Here is a 23,358-nt window from a genome sequence, read left to right on the forward strand (position 1 = left end):
ATGGGGAAGCCTGACAGGAGTGATCAGGAAAGCCTACTCTGCTGAGTGCTTGAGCTATACAGCCCTGATCCCTCATCCTAATACCCAACACCAGATAGATTTCCTCTAAGAATTAGTATGGAGATGTCCAACATATCTGTAATTGCAAGCTTAGGATGTGGTATTGCTCTCAGTGATGGCACTGAAGGGAATCTCAGGGGTGTTATATCCTCGCTAGCATTGTTTCCACAGCAGGACTGAACACTGTCACCACAGACATGGACTTTTGAATTCTAACACAGATATATCTCAATTATGTCTCTTCAAATTGATTGTTGAGATGTACATGAAGAAATTTGTACTTTTACTGGAAGATAAATGAGTTTAATGACCATCTGATATAGACCTTCCTTGCTACATTGACAGTGTGAACCTTAGGAATCAGGAAGAACTCTCACTTAATTGTCAAGTCAGTGAAAGGAAAGGATGTCCATCCTAGCTGAGACATGGGCTTTTTAAATACAAGAGAATTGCAAGAAAACATTTGACATCTGCAAAATCAGTTCTCCTCAATGCATGTGAGAAAGGACCAGCATAGTCATTCTGTGCTGTGCTACTCACAAGCATGCTAGTCCTCAGTTATACACAGGAGACACAAATATACTGGTTCCTTATGACTGCAAATAGCCAAAACTGGAAATTGTCTATCAAGCACCATAATGACCTCTTAATTCTTCCTCAAATGTGACAGAAAATATGTTTTTCCTGAGAAGTTATGATTTTAACAATTTTTTTTCTGTCATTAAGTGACAATACCTCTCTCCTATTATGCCTTGGGCACATGTCACTTCCATTCAGAGCACTTAGGAGTGACTGCAACTTTCCACAAAACTGACAACTGTCTAGGAAAGAATAATTCCCCGATTCCTCTGTCACCTTATTCTCTGTTGCATGCTTCTCCTTTTCCACTTTGGCCAGAGTCAGTTCAAGATCATCAATATCTTTCTTCAGCTCAGAGCACTCGTCTTCAAGTTTCCTCTTCTTCGCTACCAGTTCAGCATTTGTCTCCTCTTCATCCTCTATTCTTTCACTCAGTATTTTTATTTTAGCTTCCAGCTGGATTTTACTTTTGATGAGTCCTTCACATCTCTCTTCAGCATCAGCTAGATTTTCGCTCTCCTGTCAGAACATATTGAAGGCATGTTATATTTATCATAAGACTGGCAAAAGGCAATATATGTTGTTCAAGTGCCGTCTCCAGGAAACTGATTACACAAGTCAGAGCAGAATTTTCTATGCAAATCGCTGGAATGCACACAATTTGATCATGAGGGAATTGTCCTGTTCAGTCATGGCTAGGAAAGTGGGCCATAATCCCATGGCAGAGACCCTTCCTTCCAGCTGGTCAGATGGATTTGCTGCAATACTGTGCAACCGACTCACAGGGCTCAGTCATAACAAGGAGCCTGCAAGGAATTAGTGAGATAAATAGGTGAGTAGCACGCTGGCTTTCCTGGAAGCATGATCTTAGCTGTGGCTTTGTGAAACATAGCATTTCTAAGTTGTCTTTCATAGTGTTGAATGATTTTATCTTTAATAAGCTGTTCTAGCTCTAATGACACAGGTTGGTCTGTCTCTCCAGAAACTTCTGCTTTATTCACATGAGGCTAACCTTGCTCCCACCATTCTCTAACCTCTCTCAGCCAAGAGCTTGACCTGAATTGCAGCCTGCAACTTTTACTATGGCTAACATTTTGAGACACACGATCGACAGACAAAATTTTGTCTAAATTAATGCTACAACGATGTATTTTAAGTAGAATACTGGAAAAGGTATCTGTTGCCTCCCAGAAGTTACGGCTGAAAGCCATCACTGCAATAACAGAAGATGGTATGTTTAATTCTCTCTCAGATTCTGACTGAAATCTGTAGCACTGAAAATCATGGCTAGTGAGCGTGCAACTTCTGATCACTAACTTGGAGAAGGTGGTGCTTGTAGAATCTTTCAGGAAGGGTTGATAGAAATTCCCTCAGGAAAAAGGGACTTAGAAGACAGGAAGTATTTTTCCAATACTAAAATGGTGAGGAACTGGGAATTGAGAGTCAGACAATACATTTGAGGGCAGCGATCGTATCTTAGGACTTCTTTTATGTTCTAAAATCTGAAATCTGAGTGCTTTGTAAGGCATCCTAATCTGGAAGTTAGTCTAGTTAAATCTGGGCTTCTTGGGTTTTTTTGGCTTACCATCTGTGCAGGGGTTAAAGTGAAGCCCCGGATGCTTGTAAACTAGGTGGGTTCTGGAGGACAGTGTGTTAAGTACCAAGAAGGGTACAAAGAAACTCAGAAAACGGGGTGAGGTTAAGTTGAAGTTCTGAAGAAGGATTCAGATAACTAATCTGATCTTCTGCATGCACAGCTACAGCCTTGGTGCTTGAAACAATACTTGTCAGAACCCAACTGGTTTGAAAGCACATGGAAACAAGTGACAGGTCCACTTGCACCAGACCACCCTTGGCCATGTAGTATCTTATTAACTTTGAAAACCAATGTATTCCTGTCCTGTGCAATTTCAGTTTCTGCTCAGCGATATTCCAGAGAAAAGCATCAGTTTTTGTTCCATGGTTTCAGTCCTGTCTCTGACAGGAAAGCACCTCTGTGCTGGCTTCATGTTATAGTGGTCAGCAGAGGTGGCAACAGCCTGTATTTCATTAAGAATCAGATACCATTATTAATTAGGAGCACATTGAATGTACTGTGGAACATCTGATTCTTTCACTGATGGTTGCTTAATAGCCAAGTGGGTTTATGTGGGAGCCCAGTCAAAATTTTCTGTATTTCTTCTGGTGGTAAAGTTTTATACGTGCTCTGTACTCACTTCACTTAGGTGTATATGACAAGACCAGATACAAAGCAGTGGAGAATCTGGCCCCGTTACATGTCTGTTTATGAAGAACAATGGAAAAGACAAGGGAAAGAGCAGCAGGATAAGAAGAAGTGGGGTGAACGTAGAGGTGGAGGTTACTCACAGATTGAACCTGAAGCTGCAGGTCATTTTTCTCTTGCAACAGGGTTACCATTTTCTCTTCCAGCTCTTTCCTTTTTGCCTCAGACTTTGCAAGCTCTTCCTTGGTTTTCTCAAACTCTTCCTTCATGTTGGCCATCTCCTTCTCAGACTCTGCACTCTTCAGCAAGGGCTTCATCTTGAAATACAGCTTCATCCAGGGCCAGTGCTTCACGTTCATGAATGCGCGAACATTGTATTGGATGATATAAATGGATTCTCTGAAAATACATGAAAACACAGCTTATGAGGCTGGTGAGACTTGGGTTGGAAACAGACTCATTATTGGCCATACAGCATCAGCATTTTCTTTAAGGAACTCTTGCATGAGACTTTTTTTTTCTTTTCCTTATTTCCCTTGCTTGTATTAAAGAGTCATTTCTAGGCCCTTAACTGCAGAATGGCTGGTTCAGTAGCACAAACAATAACTATCCCTGGATATAAGAGGCAGAAATACTCAAAACCAGACAGATTTCTCTGGCAAGTTGCCTGGGAATTTCTGAGATCTTCTTTAATCTCAAAGAAAGGACAAGCACTCAGGTGAAATACCAGAGTGAAAACTGACATCCCTGAAGTACTGCTGTTGAGATTACAAATCTGGGATTTACTGTCTTTTATGGAAACAGCAGCTTGTTGCTTTTTGGGTCACTCAAACTAGGAAATGCCATATTAGAAATTGTTAGACAGAAACAGAAAAACTTAAAAAAAAAAAATAAAATTGAACCCAAAACTTTTTATGGTATTGAATGCAAGAGGATGTTGTTGATGTGCTCAAGGGGAGATCAGACAATTCCTTGCAGAGAAATTCAGTAAGTTACTGAATTCTTAGAAACTATGCCTGGCTCAGGACCCCCCCTGAGCTAAATATATACTGCGGAGTATTACAAATACAAGCAGCTGGTTGGCAGAGCATCCTATACATTTATGCAATCCTTGCTCCTCCTAAAGTTTTCACTTGTCAACAACATTTGAGAAAGTTTGCTTGGCTTGCCTAGTGCTGCCACTCCTACACTCTAAATCTTACATGATTCATCTCAAAGGGAGACAACTGAAATGGGAGGGGCATCTGGAATGGTTGAAAGTATGGAGTACCTTCTCTGTACAAGCTAGAATTGTTCATCTTGGGTGATGGAGCCATGAAAGAAAATTAAAGAGAACGGAAAGTAATTATACGCCATTCCTTACAAAACCAGTGTGATACAATGAAATTCTCATACAACGTGTCCAAAACAGACAAACCTTAGCACTTGTTCAGTTGGCTGTTTCTGCCATGGGGTTCTTTGCAGGTTGAAAATGGCAATTGCATTCCTGAAGAAAAGATTCACTATTAAATAATAAATATCATGGCCCAGCTGTATAGTCTGGTTGCTAAATGCCCATTGCCAGAATTTGGGAGGCTATAACAAGGAAACTATTAGTTTGTGCTTGCTCTGTTTCCCCTAGCCTTTCTAAGGGTCTTTCCTGAGGACAGCTTTTTGCCTGAGACAGTATACTGCACTGCTGGACTTCTGGTCCTACACTGTATGATTGTTAGTATTTTCTTTTATTACCTTCTTTCATTCATCTTCTTAAACTCTTTTCTCATGAGGTACCCTCTGCACATAGCTTGTGTATGAGTGATGAGGCTAACAAGCTTCTCATCTCTCATCTCTTCTAGGAGTCCCAGGAGACCTGCCTTGAAGAACACCTAGAACATAAAAGATGGTCAAATAGTTTGAGGCTGAGGCAGATACGCAACCATTGGCAGCTGATGCAGGGTAGTATAAGGCAGTTTTGGAAAAATGCCTGCAGAATAAAGGTTCAACAGCTAGAGAAATGTTATGTCAGTATTAATATCCTCAGTGTTCCTGTGATTCATGACAAGTCACTCTATGTATGATCTAATTACATTATTGCAATGTTATTTGATGCCTGCTCCAGTGTAGGTTGTGGAAGATCAAGCTCATCAGTAGTTATTAAAACAAAGGCTTTACTTTCAACTTATCCTACTCTGTCTCTCGCTGGACTCTACCCATTTGTCAGGCTCCAGATTTGCTCTGTAAATTGAGTTAGAGGTGGCTTGAGGAGCATACCTGATGATGTCTGTTCAGTACTGTAGGCAATTGGGTTTTTGTCCAAGGACAGTACTACCTTGCTTGTGTGGAAGATAAACTTACATGTGTGTCTAAATCCCCTGGAAAGCCTGACTGTCCAAACTTGTCTGAGCTTGTCTAACATGCACAGATATAAATGAGTTCAGCTGGCAGGAGAAAACTAGTTCTAGTTGCAGCCACGCTGGGGCATTCTAGTAGTGCGGTGTTGCAAGGGCTGACAATGCCACCCCTCGCACATACCCCACAACCAGACAAGTTTTCTGTACTCTTTCTCGCTACTGGTGTACTTTGTTTCTAATTCTCATGAAGGCTGATTTCATATGCAAGAAGTACTTTCAACAAACAATTTTTTTTGCCATTAATTATATGCACTTTTCCACAAGGGCTTTACCTTGGTGTGGCCAAATCTGTATTGGTTGTGGTCAACATCAATGGAGGAAAGAAGCTTTTCTGAAGCCTTTTTGCTGTCAATGAATTGGCCTTCTGGAATGGCTGAGGCATTGAGAATCTTGTACCTGTGGTGAGACAGGTTGCAAGGACTGGTTGCAAACAGGGTGAGGAAAATAGGATTCATCATATAGGATAAAATATACAGAAGCTGAGCTATCTGAAATCTAGATGAATATGCCATCTGAAATCTAGATGGTCTTGGCTGAACAGAACGTGATGACAAGGGGATGTGTCTACCCTTCAGAGGAATCTGTTGGCTGCGTAACAACATACTTTGTTGTTACATACAAAATTAATGTGCATACTTAAGAGTGTTTGCAGGTCCAGGAATTAGGAAGAACATAGTGAGGACATGTCAACCTCTTCTCATCTTGCTTCATTGATCAGAGGAATGCTACTCATATTAAAGTTGAAGGTGAATTAAAACTAGTAATAAAAATCAGCTGTTCCAGAGGGAGTACAGATCTTGCACAGCTCACAGTCTCTATGAGTTGTACCACTGAGCCCTTGAATTTGGACTAAAAAGGGCATGGTATTATTCTGTAAATGCTAACAGCAGCCTTAGCATTTTGCAAGGTAACTTAATGATTAGGGTAATCCTGTGTCATGAATAGGACCGCTCTAAGTCTTCTAAAGGGGTTTCTTCAGATACATCAACGAGGATATGGGACTGTACACTGGAACACTTCCTATTCACAAATCTACTTTGAAGAAGAATATGTAAAATCAAGACAGTGATAATGGTGCAGTGAATTTATTATCTGTTTTAGGCTTCTATTGTAGTTTCTCCTGAACTTGAGCACATTTCCTTTCATCTATAAAGCACTTTGTGGTTCTGGATCATGACTATGATAGATGGATTCCTTCACCTGTCACATCAAATCATAATTTGACAATTGAGACCAGCTAATGCCTTACTGAACATTAGGTTGCAGGGCATTTTCAGAGAGGTCCTGGTCACACCAGTTTAGCATGAAAGATGCTACTGTTGCATTTAATTATAACAGCAGTCAGTTCTGATTCAGCATTTTACAGCAGCTAGGCTCACGTGAACCAGTTTAATTGTCTCCATTTTAAAGGTGAGGAAAACAAGGCACAGGTTGCAGGCCACTGACATAGCACTGCAAAGCTTTGGATTTTTGAATGCTTAGTCAGTGCACTGTAAGGAAGCTGTGCTGACATGTATTATTTTTTTAATCTGTACTCTGGGAGACTTACCAAGAGCTGTCTACCGTGCCACTGAATTCATTACACTACAAGCATTTTGTATCTCTGAATCATCAGGCATTGACTGCAGCTGTAGAAATGATACTGTTTTTGATGAATCAAGAAATGCCCGGTCTGATCATAGAGGAAAAGACTGGAATGACCTAGGACAGCATTAATGACTTGGTTCCCTCAAACACCGCTAATCTAGTCTGATTCAGAGGGTGTCTCTCCATGTTACCAGACTTGTCACCTGAGTTGTGGGTTTACTGAGGCTTTTTCTTAACAGACAGTAATGACTGAGGACCTACCGTTGCTTAAAGTCTGCATAAAGGATTCTGCTTGGAAACCCCTTCCTGCAAATTCGGATGCCTTCTAGAACCCCATTGCACCGCAGCTGATGCATCACCAGGTAATGGTCCATTTCACCTTAAACAAAATACATCCATCATGACTCTCCTTTTCTTCCAAAGAATCTCCACATATATTAGCATTCCAGAATGACCTCCCTCTTTTTTGATAAAATTCAACCAGTTCTTGATTAAAGATGCAGGAAGTAAAGATGGAACATGTCTCCAATTTGTGCAAGCTGCAGAGAGCTGCTTCAGTGAGCTGAGCTTTACTAAGAGTGCTAGGGCTGGCAGTTTGTGAATTGCCAATGGCCAAAAGGCATAAGGCCACATCACTCAAAAATTGCAGGAGAATGCTTTAGGAAACCAGCTGAAAAATCAACAGCATCAACATTCTCATGGGATGTAGGCAGAGGTGGCGTGAGGTAGAGCGTAGTACCATCTAGACAATCAGCTCTTCACTTTAGGTAAGATTTGTCCTTGAATGCTGTATTGACTACACTCAAACGGGATTACATTTGGTAGCTAGATAGAGTCCAACACAGGAGTGGATAAGCACGTTGCTTAAATCTCTCAGTTTGCCTGTAGAGGACAGTTGATTAAACTTGGAAGAATTATCTTTCTTCTCCTAAAACATCTATTTGAGATATTAATCAAATGTATTTCTAAGTCTTATTCCCAAGTATTACAAACAAAGTACAACTGGCAGAATAAGCTCCTCTTGGAATCACTTTGTCATGCAGAAATTCCATCAGCTGCTAGAGACATTAAGCAGTATGGAATGGTCCGTACCCTTTATCTTTTCAGTGTAATCAACAAAGCCGTACCCAAAAAGGTTGTTAGAAAAGTCTAGCATAAGCACCCTAAAACCAGCTAAAAATCAGATGTCCAGTTTCTCTTCTGTCACTTCACCACCCTTAATTTTACTCACACAGTACTGCTTTTCTTTTTCTTAAAAAGCAAAACTCAAGATTCCTGCTGAGTCACCTCTGTCAAAAGAAGCAACTGAATGTTAAAGTGACATCTATATCTGGCAAAATTGTTCATTCAAATATACTTTCATAATTTAGTAGGTTTCCTTAATTTCCCCTTACACCTTGTTGACTGTCAAGACCCCAGTGGGATTCCTCTTTCTTCACCTTAGGATACGAAGTGTGGAGATTTACATTTAGGGTCCATTTATAATCAGTGCAGTGAAACAGTTTCTTCTAGGATGTGATTAATCTCATCCTAAGATATATGTATAAAAAGGGCCAGATGAGTCATACGTTAAAATGTCAGCTTCTCTCCACTGAATATAAAAGTTTAGATGGATAGCTGAAATGTGAATGCCGTATATATGTGTGTTGCTTAAATCCTGCTTGTGGTGTTCAGTGTTACACAGAGAGACATAAAAAGAAAGGCAAGAAACATTCTGAAATTGGCCTTTTGTTTCCTGAGCAGATTAAACAGATGCTAAGCTCCTGTTTTCTGGTACTCCTGTTGCATCTACTACATTCTTCCAGTATCTACCTTGGTATTCTACCAGTATCAGATCCCATAGTTACTAGACTCCTAAAACCCACACAGGCAAGTCTCTCCCCAAGTACTTTAATGGCCACAGGAAAATACTCCCAAACTTGACTGTGTCTGGGGAAAAGGAGGCTCAGGGGGGACCTGATTGCTCCCTACAGCTGCCTGACAGGGGCTGTAGGCAGGCGGGGGTTGGTCTCTGCTCCCAGGTAACAAGTGACAGGACAAGATGAAACGGACTCAAGTTGCATCAGGGGAGGTTTAGATTGGCTAGTAGGAAACATTTCTTCAGTGGAAGGGTGGTCAAGCACTGGAACAGGTTGCCCAGGGAGGTGGTGGGGTCACCATACCTGGAAGTGTTTAAAAATTTTGTAGATGCGATGCTTAGGGACATGGTTTAGTGGTGGACTTGGCAGTGCTTGGTTAACAGTTAGACTTGATGATCTTAAAGGTCTTTTCCAACCTAAATGATTCTATGATTCTAAGATTTCAGAGACAAAACTCTGAGAGAGTTTAATATTTAATTAAATAAAGTACCTTTATATCAAAATGCTTTCCAAGTGCTAGCAGCACCCAGAAGCTTGTGCATGGAATTCTACAAATGCTATATGATTTGTTTGAAAGTCCTCCAGCTCAGTGAATCAGATCCTAACACTGAGTAGTTAGAAATTGGTAAGTGGTCTTGGGCTGAACCCAATAGTTCTGAATGACAGAGTGGTCCTTGAAACTACACATTTATTATAAGGATTTGATAATGCTGTTACCCACAACAGAGAATCTCATCAGCTGTAATGAAACTTTCATCCTTATCATCTTCAGCTCTGTACACACATTAAGCAATAATGGGTAAGTGCTGTGGGCCATGTAATGCTCAAAATGTTACAGTCATGATAAACAATACAAGAAGATTTACTTGGGCACTGTCCTGCAGGCCAGCCCTGATATGAGGTTCACGTGCAAAGGGAGCTGTTCTGGAAGAAGTTGGTGTGGAAGATAAGCAGGGGAATCCCGGTCAGTCCCTTGTCTTCAGAGTGTAATGACAGACTTACCAGGTGTCTTGGTCTCATTAGGAATCAGGCAACGCACAAAGTGAGGATGGGTACTTCTCAGGTTAGTCATCAACTTGTTCAGATTTTCCTGTGATAGAACAAAATATGAGTTTGAACTTCTAGCTACAAAGCTTTTGCATTCTTATTTAAATGTCAAAGCATTATAGAACAGTTTGGATTGGAAGGGGCCTTCAAGGATCATGGAGTTCAACACCGCTGCCATGGGCTGGGACATCTTTCATTAGATCAGGATGTTCCAAGCCCCATCCAACCTGACTTTGAACACTGCCAATGATGGAGGATCCACAGCTTCTCTGGCCAACCTGTTCTAGTGTCTCACCACCATCATCATAAAAAAAAAAAAATATTACTTATGCCTAATCTGAATAGTTTTAAACCATTGCCTCTTGTCCTGTCACTACAGGCCCTGGTAAAAAAGCATCTTTCTGGTAAGCCCCCTTTATGTATTGAAAGGCTGCAATAAGGTCTCCCTGGAGCCTTCTTTTCTTGAGGCTGAACAACCCCAGTCCTCTCAGCCTGCCTTCATAGCAGGGGTGTTCCAGCCCTCGGATCACTTTTGTGGAAGCATGGCTCATTTCAAAGGAAATACACATACCCTGAACACAGCAGACACTGTCTGGAAAGAGCCTCCCTTCTTCTTAGCACCTTTCTTGCCACCGCCACTATCGCCTTGGCAGAAATAGATAGGAGGTGAACGGTTAGAGTAAGCAGTACATTTGGTAGGCCCCACCTTCCTTTCTTTGGTCATGGGCCAATAGAATAATTATTTTTTAATTTTAAATACGGTCTTGATATTACACGAGAACTTTAATGAACTGCTGCTAGCTGATTGTCGATTGATTACTGATTAGTATATGGCATATTTGGCCTCAGGTGTGTGATTTAGGTTGCATCATAATGTGTATGGCTTTGGTGGTATGGAACCCTATAGCCTGATTTAAGTTTTGTAACAGTGTCCTCTGTGCTACTAGTCACATTGCTTTTACTTAAAGACATAGCCCCATTTTAATTTAATTAGGTGAAAGGCTACAAGAATGTGGCTCAGCAGTGAACATTTATTTATCAATGCAGTGAAACCTTCTGTAGAATAATCTCCTAATCCAGTGTTCCAGATGAAGAACAGGGATCTATTCAGAATTATGGCAGCCCCGCGGCACAAAGCAGATTATAGTCTCAGGAATACAAGTCTAAGCAGCTCACTGCCTTTTTGCATTTGCTGCGCTGTCGAAGCCAATTAAATTGAGACTTAAATGGAGCCTTTGTGCTCTGAACATGACACCTTATCCAAAATTTTATCCCCACAACCTTTTGTTCCCACCTTCCTTATAATGATGATACCTGCGAGGACCACAGCTGACTCATCCCCAGCATTTCCTAGGAGCTTGCTCAGACGCATTGTTGTGTCAGCCAGGTTGAACAGCAGGGAAGTCCCCATGCAGGACCCTCTTGAGCCTCAAACCCTGCTGTCCATATACCTGATGGCTGGGTTGACCACTGCTGTATACTGCCTCATCTATTTGCCCAGCATCCAGGCTGACAGAATATTGCGTTGGGTGTTTTTATAGAAGTCTGCGTGGCGATTTTTGGTAAGGCAGACCTATCAACTGCCCAATTTGACAGTCTTAAGCCACAAAAAGGGGTAGGAGATTGGACTGCTCTCTGATGCCCTTAGAGAACTTCTAAATTATATTCACTGTCTCTGTCATTTTCCCTTGCAACACCAGGACTGCTCAGCTGGATATCAAATAGTTCCATGAATTTCTTCTAGTCCTTCCAATTCACCTCAAGAAACAAAACTGTCTCTTATCTAGAAGATGAATAAGAATGCACGTGATTCACAACACAGTAACTCAGAAAACATACACCTCCTGTCGCTTTGTTTTGACTTTCTAAGATTTACTTCTCTGTACCACGTGAAGGTGGTGTTTTCAGCAGTTCTGCATGTTGATATCTTGGTTTTGGCATATCTGGGTGCACACAAGAACAAGGTCACATTAGGAGATGATAGATAGTCTAGAGTAAACCATAAAGAGGAGAAGCAGAAGTAGACTTGTGTTGATTCTTGCCTGATCATCACTGAAAAAGCACTTACTTGTTTCTGCACCAGCATAGTTAGAGAAAAGGAAGGCCAGCAGCTTCAGGGATGATTTCTGGTACAAGCCCACAACAGTTTCATTCAGGGGGTCCTTGTTCTTGTCAAGCCAGCCAGAGATGTTGTAGTCCACTGTGCCAGCATAGTGCACCAGGGAGAAGTGGGCCTCAGCCTTGCCTTTGGCAGGCTTGGGCTTCTGGAAGTTGTTGGACTTGCCCAGGTGCTGGTCGTAGAGCTTGTTCTTGAAAGAGGTGTCAGTTGCCTTGGGGAACATGCACTCCTCTTCCAGGATGGAGAAGATGCCCATGGGCTGCGAGAATTCAACGGTAATGTGTCATTTTATCAAGAATGACTGGACTAAAATAAATGACCATGAAAGAAATGTGCTTCCCTGAAACAGAAAGATTCTCTCTACCTTCTCAATGAGCTCAATGCAGGCAGCCAGGTCCATCCCAAAGTCAATGAACTCCCATTCAATTCCCTCCTTCTTGTACTCCTCCTGCTCCAGCACGAACATGTGGTGGTTGAAGAACTGTTGCAGTTTCTCATTGGTGAAGTTGATGCACAGCTGCTCCAGGCTGTTGAACTGCAGAAATTAAAAATGTAAAAAAAAATGCCAGTTAGTTTGGAAAAGTTGTCAATAGACAAACATACCTACTGTAACTCACATCAAAAATTTCAAAGCCAGCAATGTCCAGGACACCAATGAAGTACTGTCTGGGCTGCTTCGTATCCAGCTGTTGGTTGATTCGAATAACCATCCATAGGAACATCTTTTCATAGACTGATTTAGCCAATGCACCCACTGAATTGTATACCTGTGAGAAACACAGCCATGGCAGTAATGAAAGTTGAATCAGCTTTGAAGTTGGAAGAATTGTCTGGACAAAATGAAAAGCTGACCAGCTGTCAAGGTACCTGTTGGACATTTTGTCCTTTGGTTACATATTCATTCCCAACTTTCACCCGGGGATAGCATAAAGCCTTGAGCAAATCAGCAGAATTCAGACCCATCAAATAGCCAGCTTTGTCAGCCACTAGGATCAGAGACAGAAAATGTGTTCAAAAAAGGCAAAGAAAAAATGTCTTGGTCCTCTAGTATGTTTCTCTTATAAGCCTACGTCTGGCGCTACTCAAATGCACCTATTGTCAAGGGAAGCTCCTCTCCAGCCCCAAGGAGGATGTCGTCCCCCAACACAGGCAGTGTCTCAGCTGCAGCACACTGCTGCTCCATCTGCGGAGGACTGCAGCAATGCTTCATCTTTATGTCTTTCTGTTTCCTTGCAGAGCACAAATTAAATAATTTGCTTTGTGGAACTTGCAACACGCTTAAAAAGATTAGTTTCTGGAAGGGAAAGTCGCTCTCAAAGTGTTGGGCACTTTATGGGGTTGCTAGCTTGTCTCCTGGTGCAGTTCACAAGCAAACTACGCAGTCAACACTACCTTCTGTACTGTCCGGCTCTGCCTGCTCCTCCCGCTGCTTCTGCTTGAACTTCATGTTTCCATAATGCATGACGGCCCCTGTCAGCTTGTATATCCCCACTTTCTCATCAGGGCTGAAGCCCAGGATGTCCACAGCGCTCTGCGGAGGCAACAGGCAGGTCAGGGAAGGTCAGAGAAGCCCAAAGGCTGAAGCACAAAGTGCTGCTAACAGGCACGTGAGCTGCGATGGGAAGGTGCCATTCCTCCCACTGCCTCCCTCACCTCCCTGCCCACATTGAACAAATGCCGCACCGACGGGGGCCCGCAGGTGCTGTGGGGTGGCACAGCCCAGCACTCAGCTACCCCAGCCAGGATTCCCTGGCTATGGCCGGTTTGGCAGCAGGGATGCCCTGCCGTTGCTCTGCTCTGCTCCACTCACGTCCGTTGCCAGCAGCTCCTCGCTGTCGTCGATGCTGGCAACAGTGACTTCTCCTTGGCTCACGTAGGGGAAGTCGTAGGGGTTGGTGGAGATAAGGAGGAGATCTGCAGGTATACAGGGCACCTTTGGTGTCACTGGGCTAGGTCACCGTGGAAAGAGAAAGCACTCGCTGATCCAAGCCCAGCACTGCTGGCACTCACCAATGAGCTCTGGCTTCTTGTTGGACATTATCTGATAAAAAATATGATAGCTCCTTTCACTGGCCAACTGGAAAGTCACTCTCGATTTCTCCAGGAGATCTAACCAAAAGAGAGATGCTGTTAGTCTCCTGGTAAACTTGAGATGATAAATGGACAAATTCTTCATGCACTGACTTGCTGCAACTCACAGGTTTCGATATCCGCAGAGGCCAGCTTGCCAGTTATTCCAAAGTGAATCCGGATGAATTTTCCCTATCAGGCAGTACAGATCAACCCATTGCTTACAGCAGTCAATGAATGAGAGATATTAGATAGCTACATTCCAACAAATCTGAAAGGAACTCACAAAGCGTGAGGAGTTGTCGTTCCTCACGGTCTTGGCGTTTCCAAAGGCCTCCAGCAGTGGGTTGGCCTGGATGATCTGATCCTCCAGAGTTCCCTAGTTACAGGAGAAAAAGCTCCTTACCAAACATCACTATTGGTCGATAATAAATATCGCAAAGGAGATATTAATAACAGACCATTTCTATACTTCTTATGTGATTTTAACCTAAAACGTAGCAGATGTTTTAAGCACTCATCAGCTGTTGCTCATGAATATTGCCGTTGGTTTCAAAGGGAATAGTGCTGAAAGACAGATCTGTATTTGTTTCATTCTTGTACCCGCTATCATATCTTGGGTGCATACAGAGTCACTGCAGTGGACATCAGGGAGTTTGAAATCTGTATGAGAGGTGCTTCCACATTCCCATTCACAAAGGCCATGACAGCTAAAGACTGTGTGAAAATTTAGCAATTTTTTCTGGAGGTTACTCGAGCCCAGAACAGAGAGAGAGAGGTACAGCCTTCAGTAGGAAGCACTTAGCAAGGGAGAATATATTTCAATTGCATTCAACCAGCAGCCTTTCAGAATGCAGAAATACATGTCCAGACATGCTTTGAAGAGTAGGACATGGACAAAGCCTGAGACTCAAAATACTTAAAACAGAGAACAAAATCTCTGGGTTTTTTTTTTGCTGCATAACTGCAGAAGGAATAATATGTAAAGTTTCGATTTATGACTCTTGTTAACTGCAGAAATATGGGAGGAAGGAAGCTTCTCTGACATGGTGTCTGTCATTTTCTGTGCAGTATGGTCCAGGAAGCAGTCACCGTGTGCTTTTTTGGAATGATAGAGCAAAGCTTTTCTCAAGGCTTCTAGCAAAGTCATGGTTTATACCTACACAGTCAGGGCATGAAAGCGTTGCTAGGGAGAATTTCTAAGACAGAGGTGGAAAACAAAGAATGAGAAAAAGAAATCAGATTTTATCGAGATGAAAGATGAGTGGCACAGCTCGAGCTGCTGCATCTTCCTACGCGGTGTTCAGGGCAGCCTTTAACATCGTGCATTGGACGGGGAGCGCCGTTCCCAACGCGGTCTGCAGGTGGCACGAGAGGTTTAAATTAGTTGTATTGGTCCACCATGAAGCTGGACCCCATAAAATTATGCCAACGCAGTAGCCTGTGAAGCTCTGTGTAATTTTTTTTTCCAGATAAAAAAATCCCAAATGCCCTCCTACATGTGTCTTTCTGCTTTCTAAATTACTTCCTTGTTTAAGAGAACAGAAGAGATGTGTGTGTCAGTGCAGCTGACTACAGCAACACCAAACCTCTTTTTAGTGCACAGCTGTGACCAGGGAACTCATAAGGGTGGATGGAGAACAGCATGGAAGGAGACATGGCAATTCTTTATACAAGTTCGTTCTGGAGTCTTATCCACAGCCAGGGTGACAAGATGCTGGAGGCTGAGACAGTGTTCTGGGGGAATGCTGTTACATGCTTCTCTTATTTATATACTCCTGCCTGGCATCTGATTTCACGCTGCATCTGAGATAGGATGCTGGGTTAGACAGAACTATGACCTGAGTGTTTTATCTAACATTCTTATGAAGAGGCACATACTATTGTTACGGAGGTTATGAACACTGAAAAAATAGAGTATTCTGTGAATAAGCTTGGAAGAGGGCAGAACAGGTTGTTGTCCATCTGAGAGCCAGGTGATTTTCCTTATATCAGACATGGTCAGTACATCTCTTAGCTGTCTTGAAGTTTTTCAGAGATCAGTCCCGGCATAGTGAGCAGCTGGTGAAAGCTGAGCCCAGGAGATTCTGGAATGGTGCTGATGGAAAGAGTGCTTGTGATGAACTTGCCTTGGCATAACAACCCATCAATCACAGACACCTGCCTGAGTGCAAAAATAATGTTCAGCTCTGGAATCTCCTTAAGTTCTACTGTGCCCTTCAGTACTCAGATAACGCGCTGACACGTGTCACCTACTCGGATGCACATACCATCTCACAGACTGTGGTGACACACACTTGTGCCACAAGGATGTTTGTTGCTTGCTCTGTGCTAGGGAGTGAAGCCCACGCCTTGCAAATGCACCAGTGGGCTCAGATTGCAGCAACTGGGCTGCTCAGCAGAAAGGGGCATCAGGACATGTGCTTTCTTCCCTGGAAGGATCCTCTCTGAGGTTACTTTCTAATTGTCAGGCAAGTGGTCCCACCTGTCCCAAATCTGTCCCTTTTCTATTGCTGCCACTCAGGGCTGTTAGATTGACCACAGGCAGGAGAACAGGCCAGTGGAAACTACCACCTGATGCAACTGAAATCACTTTTAACTTCAGCATAACACTCTGGAGTCCAGAGATCCTGCACTTCCCATGTCAGTGGGAATGAGCCAAGGAATAGGAATGGCACAATCAGGTGCCAGTGGGAACTGGCTGCTCTCTTTACACTTGCAGCCACTCAGGTGCTGTGGATGTGAACAATCTCGTAGGATACTAACGGGTAAGCAGAGACAGACAGCACAGAGAAAACTGCTGTCTTTATCTTCCTCTGACTGGTGAAGACTTCCCTTGTGTAAATGGAGATGGGAGAGAAACTGAGGCTTGGGCCTTTCCTGCATTAAGAAGATGTTTCTTGAAGTAGAGTTCCACTAGTGTTCAGAGGCGTGGAGGCTGGGGAGCAGGGGTGTATGAGTGTAGGTGTGCTTGGACCGTGCATCCTGACTGTGTTCTCAGTTGTGCTACACTTTCTGCCTTTTGATAGTCCTGCAACCCAAAAATATGCATTGCTAGTTTCTGCTGGGCAAGCACAGTCTTGGCCAAAGACTAGAAGTGGGAGCCAACGACATACCTGCATTTTGCTAGGCTGTTGGTCTTTCTTCTTCTCACCAGTAACTGCAATTGTTGCAAAGTACTGGATGACACGCTTTGTATTCACAGTCTTCCCAGCACCGGATTCTCCGCTGTTTAAATGAAAATATTGTTACAGGAAAATGGAAGAAGTTTTACTTCTCTGTCAGCTTTACACACACCCCAAAATATACTCACGTGATAAGGATTGACTGATTGTTCTGATCTGAAAATAAAGTCATGAAAGAGCAGTTAAAATGAGATGTGGAGGTCTTCTGTCCTCAGACAACCAACTGACTTCAAGGGAAAGAACTATATGGTAACTGTATTTATCACTATGTAACCAGATAAGGTAAATTCTGCATTAGTCTGCATGTGGATTTTTTTGTGCACAGAGGGATGGAGCAGCCCAAAATCTAACTCGAAGAGGCGGTTCCTTATAAGACACCCCACTTACTATTTGCTTTGTTTTACCTATAGACCTTGGCTTAAATATTATTTAATCTGAATCAGATTCTTTGCTGTGTTGCTTCTTTACTGTTTCTTTAAATTCCTTACAGTGGACACAGAGCCATATAGCTAGCTACTGCCTTTCCTTCATTATCAGACACCACAGAGGTCATTAGGATGCCACAGGCAGTCTAACCTTGAGTTGTGCTGTAGGACTACAGGAGCTGTTGCCGTTGGGCACTGAGTGGAACAGCACGTAAGATGCCTGAACTGTCAAGCGTTCTTTGACCAAGCAGCCAGTCCTGTGTATATCAGGGTTTCCCATTCCTGCCAAATGACTCACCAGTCAGCATGAACTGATAGGCATTGTCCGAGATGGAGAAGATGTGTGGAGGGGCCTCCTGGCGCTTCTTGCCACGGTAGCCAGCCACCACCTCCGGGTTGTACACCGGCAGCCACTTGTAGGGGTTGACAGTGACGCAGAAGAGCCCCGAGTAGGTCTGCGAGGAAGGGAGACAGCACGTTGGCTCCCACTTGGCCTGGCAGAGCAGTTCCTCCCGGCTGCCCAAAGGCAGGCTGCTGCTGGTACTTACGTAGATCATCCAGGCTGCGTAACGCTCTTTGAGGTTGTACAGCACAGCGGGCTCGTGGAGGTGGGTCATCATGGCCATGTCCTCGATTTTATCAAATTTGGGAGGGTTCATGGGAAAGACTTCATCATCCTTTACAGTCACAGTCTGACCAAACCAGAAGGGAACAACAGGAGAAGAAAACTAAGCCAGGGCACTGCCTGAACTGGATGATCAAGTATGAGTAACAGATGATATCACTTACTGTATCAGCATAGGTTTTGACTGTGACTTTGCCACCTTCTCTACTCTGTATGGTACCTTTCACATACATTTGCTTGTCATCCACCACAAAACAGGCTGCCTTAGCGTCAAACGGGCGATTCTGGGCTTCAATTCTCTCCTTCTCAGGCTTCCGTAAATAGGGAGCAGCTTCTCCAAAGATTGCCATCTCTGCATCTGAACTCATGGCTGGAGTTACTCTGGAGGAATTCAGAAAAGCATCAGTACCTGTGCATCTGTAATTTATCCAGAAAGTGGTCATGCTCAGTGACTAAAAGGAAGAAGAGGACTAATTAACGTCAGGCACAACTTCTGCCTCAGTTTTAAGTATCCACTGAAGAAGTTCTAATAAAGAAAGTTCCATTTGTAAACAGACGTGTATTATCTTTGAAGACATCCCCCTCAAACAGGATACCTGTGTGCCCAAGTGAGGGCAGAGAGAATATCAAGCTAGAAGTCCTCAAAAGCCTCTCCTGCTCTACCTTTACCTGCTATTCACACAGCTGCACAGCCACATGGACAGAGCCACTTCAGATAGATAGTTTCATTAGACATCTACAGATTTAGACACCAGTGAGATCTGTAAAGTTCAGCAGAACGGCTCTCACACATAATTTTTAAGTGTAGACATTCTTGGCACCCGTCCGTTTTTTATGTTTTAATGCCAAGCAGGGACAGTTCAAATAGTTTGTCTATAACAAGCACAGGAACAAATTGTGAGGGTCAATCAGCACCTATCTAAAGCTAAACTTGTTTGTCATATGAACCAAATATATAACATCTTTTCGGATCTGTGGCAATATTAGCTACTAAAGGAGTATAATGTATACTGACAATAATAATTAATAGCATAGTATTATCTAGGTAAATAAGAACTCGATGATATAACATTTCAAAGAATTTCAATTACAAAGTACCTATTAGCTTTAACATATTATAGAATCATAGAATCATTTGGGCTGTAAAAGACCTTTGAGATCATCAGGTCCAATCATTAACCCAGGACCGACAAGTTCCTCACTAAACCATGTTCCTAAGCACTGCATCTGTCAAATTTTCAAACACCTCCAGGGATGCTGTTTCCACTACCTCCCTGGGCAGCCTGTTCCAGTGCCTAACCGCCTTTTCAGTGAAGAAATTTCTCCTTCTATCAAATCTAAACCTCCCCTGGTGCAACTGGAGGCTGTTTCATCTTGTCCTGTCACTTGTTACCTGGAAGAAGAGACCAACGCACACACACCCCCTGCCCACAGCTGCCTGAAAGAGGGGCTGTAGAAAGTAATTAGGTGCCCTCTGAGCCATCGCCTGTCCAGGCTGAACACCCCCAGCTACCAGATGCCCCCCATCAGATGGTGCCCCAGCCCCTTCCCCAGCCCCCTGCCCATCCCTGGACACGCTCCAGCCCCCTGTGTCCCTCTTGGAGTGAGGGGCCCAGAGCTGAACCCGGGGTTCGAGGTGCAGCTGCACCAGTGCTGAGCACAGGGGGATGGTCACTGCCCTGGTCCTGCTGGCCACGCTGTCTCAGACACAAGCCAGGATGCTGTTGACCACCTTGGCCACCTGGGCTCACTGGGGGCTCATGCCCAGCCGGCCGTCAGCCAGCCCCCCCAGGCCCTTTCCCTCTGGGCAGCTTCCCAGCCCCCTGCCCCAGCCTGCAGCGCTGCTGGGGCTGCTGTGACCCACGGGCAGGACCTGGCATGGAGCCATGTTGAACCACCTACAATTGGCCTTGGCCCATCAGTCCAGGCTGCCCAGACCCCCCTGCAGAGCCTCCTGCCCTCCGGCACATCAACACTCCCCTCCAGCTTGGTCTCATGTGCAAACTGACTGAGGGTATATAGAGTAATATTAGCTATGAATCATTAAAAGGCAATTAATGTCTACCAATATGTACCAGACATTCAGTCAGGGATTTGTCTATCAGAAATATTTCAGAAAATTGCTTTGTGCTCAGTTTTATTTTTGTTTTCTAGCGTTATCTAGTACACAAATAGATGCTATAGGTTGCTGCAGTCATAAGGACTGGTGCGGATAAATCAAGAGCATCTGGAAATAATGCAGGCAGAAATAAATGTAGGCAGGAACAAACATAAACAGATTGTTCTTTCCCAGGCAAGCTAATGTGCTAGGTAGCAAAAGAAAAATAATTCTAAACTCCTGCTCCTTCTTGGGATGTCAGATGCATTGTGGTACTAAAAAAGACAAAGGGACAGGATTGAACAACTCAGATGTACAATTCCAAGGCATCACAGTAGTGAAACAATCAACATGGAGTGGTTTTATGTTCAAGAAAGTGACAAGAGGAGTCTGAAGACATTTGCAATGCTGCTTTTGCACACATTGCTGTAGAACTGCTGATCTCTCTCAGCAAAATCTGTCTTCTATGGGATAGGCACCTTGCAGGACTTTGAGGGACTGCATCTCAAAAGCCTTTAATAGCCAGAAATTTCAAAGCACAGATTCCAGAACCTTTAACTTTCTTTGAAAGTATTACTCTATTTATACAGAGCCCAGTATTTTTGCTTATGTGATCCTGCCTCTGAGTGGCTCAAAGGAGGCAACATGAAATTATTTCACAGGGTCCATGAAAAACTTAAGCAGAACATCAGAAAATGCCAATAGATTCTCAGAATATCTCTCAAGGGGCACAGTCTGTTAAACTACTTAATGTATTTGATAAGAAATAGTGTAAAATTTAGATCTTCAAGCATTCATGGCCAGAGAAGGCAGCAGGTTACTTCTGTGTACTTCCATCCCTTTCAGCTCAGAATTCAGTGAACATTTTTTGGTATTGGGTTGGAAGGCACGTATGTGGAAGGTTCCTTCTGTTGCTCTGGTGAACTCTGCCAGTCACTCAATCACTAACCTTCCTCAGAAAGTGTAGAAGGGAACAATGCATATTAAATTTTCTGTGAAGGTGACTCTGTACATAAACAGATCTGTCTGTCAGACAGGTGAGATTGTCCTGAACTTTGTTCTGGTTTCAGGACCTGTGCGGTAAACCAAAGTCAGCATATAAGGTTCCAGACCTTGCCCCAGAAGAAACTAACTTAAGGCAGGATAAGCTGAGACCCTTCTTGAATTGAATACAACCTCAGTTTCAGGCTTCCAGCAGTTGTGCAGATACCAGGGGGTGAATTTTAATAGTCTATAAATCCCAGAATTCCAGGTTACACCAAAAAAAGACATTACTGTTGCTGTCTGTCATCCTCTTGGCTAAGCTTGATTATCTGTCACTTTTCTTTCCCGATAAATGGAGTATTTCCTACCATGAACTGTGAATACACTCATATTGATTAAAATAGCATATAGCCTTTTCAGTGAACCTGGTTCTACAAGACAATCTTTTGCCACCTACCCTCGCCATTGTCTGGGTGAACTTCACTCACGGCTCAGGATCAATTAGCAAAGCTACATGTTACGTTAAACCCTTACCTTCAGAGAGCCCAGGAAGAAATCTGCTTTCCGTATCTGTGTGGAATGGTTAAAGAGAGGACAGAGAGAGTTAAAACCAATCCATTTGCTTGAGCGTGTGCTCTACCAAGCATTTATACACCTCGCGTAGTCTCTCCCAACAGCCAAGCTGTACACAGACCCTTACAGCTCTTGATCTAGAACCAAATCTCACAGAGAATCTTGTGTTCCTCCCCGCGTTCAGATCCGCTGAAAACAAGTCTAATGTCTAAGAAAAGATCAGCTACATTACATATATTTTCCAATCAATTCCAACTGCCTTCAAAGTTCGTTTTCCTGTGTCCTTCATAGGGCTTGGAGGTAGCAAAGTTTGTAGAAGGCCCCTCCAAGGAACAGCATGGCTCTTCTGTTTCTGTTTGTGCCGCCACACTGGAGTAGTTTGGGACTCTGACCTTGCTGTTGCATATAAAGCATGACGTGGAATGTTAGAAGTGTGGAATGAGAAGAAAATGCCCCTACATATTCCACCTCTCTGCAGAGCTGTGGAGATGTCATGGTCAGAGTATGAAGCAAGCAGATGGGACTTACCGTGAGATGCTGAGGTAACAAAGAATAAGGTTGCGTTCAGCTGTGGCTCTTTATATGTAACCTCCTGCCCACACAGCATTCAAGCACTCTATTTTTGGTCAATAATAATTTACTCTTTAGTTGTAAACGTGTTGAAGCTCTGATCTCTCTGCTAATTACTCAGGGACAGGATTGGTTTAAGGCTCTATGGAGTCAGCTGCACTGACCTGTTCTTTCCACATTGCTGTGTGCCAGGGTGAAGGATGGAGGAACCCAAAGACAGCACCGATAACGCCAAATAAGGCAACACTTCGCTCCTGGCTTCAAGAGCTTGCTTTAACCAACAAGGTATTTTTTTTTCTCCAGTTGTCTACAATAATTTCTTCATGGACTGTGATTTTAATGCATCCCATCCTAGTCTGTGTGAAGACTTAGGGAGGCAAATTTTTCCCCTCATTCTTTCTATCACTGTATGGGGTGCTGATAAGCTTGAAACCAGCCTCAAGCTTGGGACAACTTAAGACAGCTGCCAGCGTGCAGTCCTGGCCTGTAGGTTTACGATACACGAGGGCTGCAGGCATACCCCAGGTCCCAGCCCCTGGGAAGGAGCCTGGCTTCTGTGCCACTCCGTTATCCAGCAGAGGATGTAACGGAGCAGGCTGAACATCAAACCAGAGTAACTTTGACTTGCTCTATAACATTATGTGGAAAGAGAGTGTCTGCTCCTTCAAGGGTATCTGCTTAAGGACCTTTTTTGACACACAAGGGACAGTAAGAAAGGAAGTCATAACCAAGAACATACCAGGACACAAACCTGGCTGACAAATGTTGAGGGAGGAGGTGATGGGAACCAAATCCGATCAGTCACACTACTTGATGAAGGCATGTGAAGAGCGTGAAAATGTTTATTCCAGCAAGGTTACCAGATCAAGGACCTTGTCAGCTGGGAAAGTAAGGTAAAAGGGGGAACCAGAAACAATATACATGGAGACACAGACCTGACAAAAAAAAAACCAAGACAAAAAG

General features: G+C 43.4%; 1 protein-coding gene across 1 annotated transcript in view; it reads right to left on the bottom strand.

The window, feature by feature from the left end:
- The window catches only part of LOC119153789 (myosin-13), a 31,563-nt gene extending 13,025 nt beyond the window's left edge, over window positions 1–18,538 (bottom strand). Inside the window, exons 1-22 of the mRNA XM_037400653.1 lie at window positions 18,335–18,538; window positions 18,094–18,237; window positions 17,844–18,000; window positions 17,249–17,276; window positions 17,052–17,163; window positions 16,507–16,509; window positions 14,222–14,314; window positions 14,064–14,127; window positions 13,876–13,974; window positions 13,676–13,779; window positions 13,258–13,396; window positions 12,733–12,851; window positions 12,483–12,632; window positions 12,230–12,400; window positions 11,815–12,124; window positions 10,318–10,391; window positions 9,702–9,789; window positions 7,102–7,219; window positions 5,526–5,649; window positions 4,592–4,728; window positions 3,007–3,262; window positions 916–1,158 (exon numbers count right to left, since the gene is read on the bottom strand). Of these exons, the coding sequence (XP_037256550.1) occupies window positions 916–1,158; window positions 3,007–3,262; window positions 4,592–4,728; window positions 5,526–5,649; window positions 7,102–7,219; window positions 9,702–9,789; window positions 10,318–10,391; window positions 11,815–12,124; window positions 12,230–12,400; window positions 12,483–12,632; window positions 12,733–12,851; window positions 13,258–13,396; window positions 13,676–13,779; window positions 13,876–13,974; window positions 14,064–14,127; window positions 14,222–14,314; window positions 16,507–16,509; window positions 17,052–17,163; window positions 17,249–17,276; window positions 17,844–18,000; window positions 18,094–18,237; window positions 18,335–18,538 (2,937 nt within the window). The remainder of the gene's footprint in view (window positions 1–915; window positions 1,159–3,006; window positions 3,263–4,591; window positions 4,729–5,525; window positions 5,650–7,101; window positions 7,220–9,701; window positions 9,790–10,317; window positions 10,392–11,814; window positions 12,125–12,229; window positions 12,401–12,482; window positions 12,633–12,732; window positions 12,852–13,257; window positions 13,397–13,675; window positions 13,780–13,875; window positions 13,975–14,063; window positions 14,128–14,221; window positions 14,315–16,506; window positions 16,510–17,051; window positions 17,164–17,248; window positions 17,277–17,843; window positions 18,001–18,093; window positions 18,238–18,334) is intronic.
- Between the last annotated feature and the right edge of the window lie 4,820 nt (window positions 18,539–23,358).

The sequence above is a fragment of the Falco rusticolus genome, chromosome 1 (genome assembly GCF_015220075.1).
Source record: "Falco rusticolus isolate bFalRus1 chromosome 1, bFalRus1.pri, whole genome shotgun sequence".
Lineage (NCBI taxonomy): Eukaryota > Metazoa > Chordata > Aves > Falconiformes > Falconidae > Falco > Falco rusticolus.